This window comes from Lissotriton helveticus, chromosome 6, assembly GCF_964261635.1.
Source record: "Lissotriton helveticus chromosome 6, aLisHel1.1, whole genome shotgun sequence".
Lineage (NCBI taxonomy): Eukaryota > Metazoa > Chordata > Amphibia > Caudata > Salamandridae > Lissotriton > Lissotriton helveticus.
Window position 1 is genome coordinate 710,983,378 of NC_136067.1, and position 6,000 is coordinate 710,989,377.

The 6,000-nt window shown below is 42.3% G+C and overlaps 1 protein-coding gene across 1 annotated transcript in view; it reads left to right on the top strand.

Annotated features, from left to right (window-relative positions):
• The window catches only part of ORC3 (origin recognition complex subunit 3), a 308,070-nt gene extending 303,832 nt beyond the window's left edge, over positions 1 to 4,238 (top strand). Inside the window, exon 20 of the mRNA XM_078648189.1 lies at positions 3,870 to 4,238. Coding sequence (XP_078504315.1) covers positions 3,870 to 3,975 — 106 coding nt within the window. The 3' untranslated portion in view covers positions 3,976 to 4,238. The remainder of the gene's footprint in view (positions 1 to 3,869) is intronic.
• Positions 4,239 to 6,000: the final 1,762 nt, after the last annotated feature.

Here is a 6,000-nt window from a genome sequence, read left to right on the forward strand (position 1 = left end):
ACGGAAGAGCAGGTAGAGGGGGCAACGGAGGAGGAGTTGGAGCCCTCGGAGGAGGACCTCTAGGCAAAGGAGGAGGAGGCGGAGGCGGAGGCGTAATAGTCTTCTTCGGGGTATACACCTCAGAGTACGCCGTTCCCGGCGACCCACCATCCTGTCCGGACTGAGGGGAGCCCCCCACAGTCCTCGGCCTGTCCTTACGACCCCCCGACGTCGAAGACCGGTGTCCAGACGTCGAACGTGGTCCCCTCGACGTCGAGCGGCCCTTCGTCGTCGACCGTTTCACACGCCTCGACGTCGACAGGCTTCTATGCCTCGACGTCGATCCCGACCAGATGGAAGATCCTCGAAACCTCGACGACGAGCGCTTACGCCTCGACGGCGACCTCGACCGCCTCGACGGCGACCTCTTCGATCGTTTTGACGTCGACCTCGAGCGCCTCGATGTCGACTTCTTCGGCGCCGGAGACCTCTTCCGCCTCAACGGCGACCTTGTCCGCTTCGATGGCGGCCTCGACGACGAGGATCCCCTCGACGACGATGTCCTCGCCTTCGACGGCGAACGGCGGTGTCGCCTCGACGGCGAGCGCCGACGCTGGGTCCTCCGATGCCTTCCACTCGACGCCGACGGCGAAGAAATCGACACCGGGTTCGACGGCGGCCTGTGTAAGTCCCTCGACGTCGACGGGCAACGTTTTCTCGACCCAGAGCCCTGGGGAGACCGGGAACTGGCCGTGGACCTTCCTCTCGACGTCGTGGTCAGAGCAACCGACCCAGACGGAGACCTTGGGCGTTTGCTGGACTTCCTGCCCCTGGGGAGCCCCCCAGAGGCCTCAGCATGGGCAGTAGAAGCCCCTCCAGACCCACCTTGAGCCTTCAGTCTTCTTTCTTCAAGGCCCTGAAGTCTGATCTTCCTCCTGTCCTTCAGGGTCCTGCCAGAGAAGCCTCTACAGATCCCACACTCCTCTGGGATGTGGGAAGAGGGAAGGCAGAGGATACACACCTCATGGGGATCTGACTTGGCCTTCTTCCTGGAGCACTCCGGGCATTTGTCAAATAATGCAGGCATTATTGACAACAAAAGGGTGCAGAAACCAAGAAGAAAGTCACCAGCGTACTTTAAAAGTACACAAAATCGAATTTCAGTGAAAAAACACCACAAAACCCTAGAAAAGGGAGAGCTCAATGCTCCAGGGTCCTGCTTGCAGGAGCCGGAAAAAAGAACTGAAAGTAAGTTGGACCTGCTATGCATTCTGGGATACTGGGAAAAGGTTCTGGAAGATTCTCTTAAAGGCACAGTATCCTGTTTTGAGCCACATAATGGCAGCCTATGGGGCTTGTCTGTCCAGGTTCTTCTCTCTATCATTCCTGAGGGAGTTTGCTGTTAAAGCAATGGAAATCTGTACAGGCTTTTGCTGTTTTGTGGATTTTATGGTGGAATTTCTAGTTGAAGTACTGGACAGTGTAACCTTTTTAGGCTGCATTATCTGTCCTTAAATTCTCTCTTAAGTGTCTATGCTTTTCTGCATTTTTTGACACTGTAAGAGATTATTTTTGATTGCTCCGGGGTCCACGCACATGGGCGGGACTATTCACTAGATTATGACTATACACAGAGATCCCCTACTACGGAACTGTATGTCCTGGGGGTAAACGACTTTTTTATTTACAATGACATTACTTGATTAATGATTCACGAAGGGAAAAAAAAACAATAAGATTTAAGTATTTAAGTATTAATTATTAAAAAAAATTAAAAGCCATTGTTTATTGTAATATCAATACATCTAAGTCACGTCAATACAAAACATGTGACATTACAAATACTAAAAGTGTCACATATGCTAAAGTTAAAAGTATTGGCATTGTCAATAACAATATATAAATATAAAATGTCATTTGCAAAACCAATAGCTCCAACTTTCCAAATGCGAAACCTATTGGCAACGCCAGTGCTTGTTTGTTGAGCAGTATTGCTTCCTATGTCATCTTTGATGTAATGGGTGTCTCACTTTATTTCACAAGTGTTGGTATCAATGGTGATATCATCATTGATGTAATGCGTAATATCTCTTGAGAGGTCACATATAGTGTCACCGTTTTCCGGCCTGTAGATTAGCTTAAGTTTTCCGATTACAGTAATTTTGTCATTTCTTTACTTTTTAGTTCAAGTAGAAGAACCCTAATGTTACCTTGCAAAGTAATTTCAATTAGTGTGTTTCATATATATGGAGTGTATAAAGTGTGCCCTACGTGACCAACCATTTATAGAACTGTGTAGCTGGCTAGTGTTGCAGCTTTTCATTTGCTAAAATAGTTTTGAGTTACTTTTGCTCTGCTAATTACTCATCGACACAAACATATTATCGTTATAGTTTACCAACTCAGGAAGATGATATCCCTGTATTTGAGGTAGTATATGTTAAAACTATTTACTGTTTTAGTTTGTCTTCTTTATCCGTTCATGTTGCTAGCTAGTTTTCACCTTGTGGTATTGCTTTACATTTTTAGCTAATTGGTTTGATTGCCTCTTATTTTGCTGCCTGACAACTTTAGACTGCTCTGATCTGCACAGGTGTTCCGGTAGGTTCCCATATTTTACTGTCATTTGGAAAAAATCATTCATGACTGCTATCTTCTGTTTCCCCTCTCATGGTCATTGAAATAGGTCCATACATTTTGGAATTTAGTGGAGCATGGGCTGTAGTTAAAGAACCGTGTTGGATAAGCTATCTACGTCCCACTAAGGTCCTTCTCAATTTTGCTCTGTGTTCCTATGGCACCTTTTTTTCTAAATGCATGGATGCATTTCTTTGTTGGTGTTTTCTCTTGAAGCTGCATACGTGGATGTTCTTAGCTTGTTCCTTGATTTAACATTATTTTTATCTTTCTATCTTGTAATAGAAGAAAGTCTAAAAATCCTGTTCCATTATTGTTCAAAATCCTTTTCTGATATGTATTCTTTCTTCCATTCCTACTTGGCTTTGAATGATTAGTGCTTGCTACTCAAATCTATGCAGCATTTCGTTCTGCTGCTCATTCCGTATTGGCAAAATTTCTTGCCTGCACCAATAGTTGTCCTGCTTGGGTAACTTCTTTAGTCAAGATACCTACCCCTTAATCCACATTTCATCCTGAGATGCGTCCACGTTGTGTATGACATCTGGAATGGAAAAGGATTGGCGTTTTGAGTTTCATTAAAATCAAGGAAAATATCAGGGCCTTTTAATGTTGTGGGTGTAATATGTCTCTCAAGACGAATACATTTTTGGACTGTTACAAGCAATCTGCTCAGCTATTCATTATACTCTTATTAGCATGTAAATCCCAAGAAGATGCTAATGCTTTTGGTACAGCTGAAAGACTTGTTAGGGTTAAATGTCTACTCTTTTCCAGGGTGGAATTCCCTGTGAGTTTGTGCACAGCCATAAACTTCCACATTTGTGGGCATTCTTACAAGGAGTTTGTAAGAATCCCCTCAAATGTGGAAGTGTGTAGCTGTGCACAAACTGAGTGTGAATACCAGCTCTGGATGCCCACTGCCCTTCCCAGGGAATAAATATACTTGCAAAAACATTTTGTTTTTTTTAATTCTTTTACACTCGCAAAACCAAGAGGTTATGCTTGCATAACAAAGGCTATTTGTGTTTGAATGCCAATTTGCACACTCAAATCACTTTGGGAACCAACTAGAAGATGGAATACTTTGGTGTTGTTGAATTTAGTCATCTATATAGTTTTGACTCGTGTTGAAAATTATATTTTGAAACACTGATGTGTGACTAACACGAGAGACCACTAAACAGGTTGGATATGGCTGTATATGTTCAAATGTCATTGATGTTTATTTCCTTTACCAATGTTTCTACCAGTGCACGCTTTATTAGGGCTGTATCGGAGCTGGAGCTTTTAGGGTTTGTGAAGGCTACCAAGCAGAAGACAGACCATGTTGCACGGCTAACATGGGGCGGCTGCTAGACTTCATGTCATGGTCATAAAGACATGTATCCAGGCGCCTTTTGTGAATAGATCAGTATTGCAACAATTGTTATATCAGGTGCCCAATTCACAAATGTAGCCTGCCTAATCTTTCACAAACTGCAATAACTTCAGCGGAAAGCATTCAAACATAGATACAATAAATAAAAAATGAGCACCGTACAAAATATTTGATGTATTCAAACTTATAAACTGTCTAAAATGTCTTCATGAAATATTTTATATTAAAAAAATCCACACCATTTTAAGCTTTTCTGTTTGTGTTTACATTTTGAATTGTATAACAATCTACAGGTGCAATGTAATATCAATGAGGATTAATAACCTAACACTCTCTTGCTTTATCAGATGAAAGGTAAAATTACTAAGTGCTCAACGGGGTTTCATTAGGCTACTTTATGAATTGATCAGCGTGTGATTATATTAAAAGAAAGACTTCTTGGGCATTATTGGACACAGTTTGAAGCGACTTGACTGCAAAATTGATATCACCTGGCACAATTAAATGTAGTAGAAATATTGATGTGTTTCTGTGATTGTAAGGCGTCTCAATCGTTACCCTAAGCTAGTCTGCCTAGACCGTTTTGCCCTCATGATAAGATGTAGGTAATAAAATGTGTCCTGGACTCTTTCCTCTTTTAGCCCCTGCTTTGCTCTAGGTTTGGTAGGTGATCTCATCTCCCAGATGCAGCACAAATTGAATATTAAGTAGGTTTTACACTAGGATACATTGTATATTTTTTAGTTATCAAATAGACAATGTAGGTTTTCTAGTTTTACTCTTAACTGATAAGAGGCAGTTCTCAGTGATCCCTAAGTTTAATTTGATGTCATCAGAGAACCCACTAACTATATTTCTCCATCCCTAGTCTCTAGCTATGCCTGAGACAATGGCACATGGTACTGAATTTTTAAAGTGTAGCAATGCAATTTTCAGTATGGCATCAGAATCCGTAAGTGAAATGTGAACAAGCAAATGGGTATAGATCAGCCCCTGTAGGTAATTTGAAAGCTTTCCCATGACCATTCTTAAAGTTAGCAAAAGGATTCCATTATGGTTCTACATGTGCCAAATTCTCTAAACCTCTCATCAGCTGCCCCTAACCACTTATTACTTAACTCTGTCAGTTTCTCCTGCACAGAATGGCTAACAGTGAGAACTATTGCAGGTTCTCCAATCGAAGGGATGAGAACTGGAGTTTAGTAGTTTTTGTGACACACATCATCCTCCATTAATGCCTCCTCCGAGCATTTTAAATTTGGAGGTACAAACAAGGTGGCAAGTTGAGGTTTAAGCACTCACTGAAGTATCTTCATGAGAGACGTATTGAGCCACAACAAATTGAAAGGCCACAGCGCATATAGAGAACCCTTACCAAGCTAAGTCTGAGATGCTTAGGCTTCCAGCAACCTAGTAAGGTGCTCATTCTTGGGCAGTCTGAAAAGTAGGAATCTGAAGAGAAGGCGGAGAGACTGTAGGCTCTCTCTCAGATGCCACGAGCAGTCAGCATCAATATCTTGTCTTACAGGCACCTCTCCCTTCTCTAAGTCATGGTTAAAACTATTTTAAAATGTCTACTGCATGCACATCTGGTTCAGAGTATTCCACTGTTGACGGTGACTGTATGTTTGTTTCTTCACTATACCAAAAGTGGAAGTGTGGGATGCTGGAAACATGTTCAAACAAGCTGAAATTCGTAAGCAGATCATTTCCAACATGTTCCTCCTAAACTTTGCATTAAACCAAACTGTTTCTGGGTTCAGACATGCAGAGGTGGAATAAAGAAAGAGTAGGAATGTTGAAAAATGTTTGATATGCAACAAATTGCATTGCTTCATGGAATGAAAGTGCTTCAACTGTTTCAGACAAACATTTCCTCTAAGCAAGTGACTGACTTTATGTAGCGTCCAAAAGGTGTACCGTCAGAGTACTTGTTTTACAACTTCTTGGCAGAAGGGAACCTGAGACGCATTGGCCAGGGACTCGTGTGTTTTTCAGAGCAT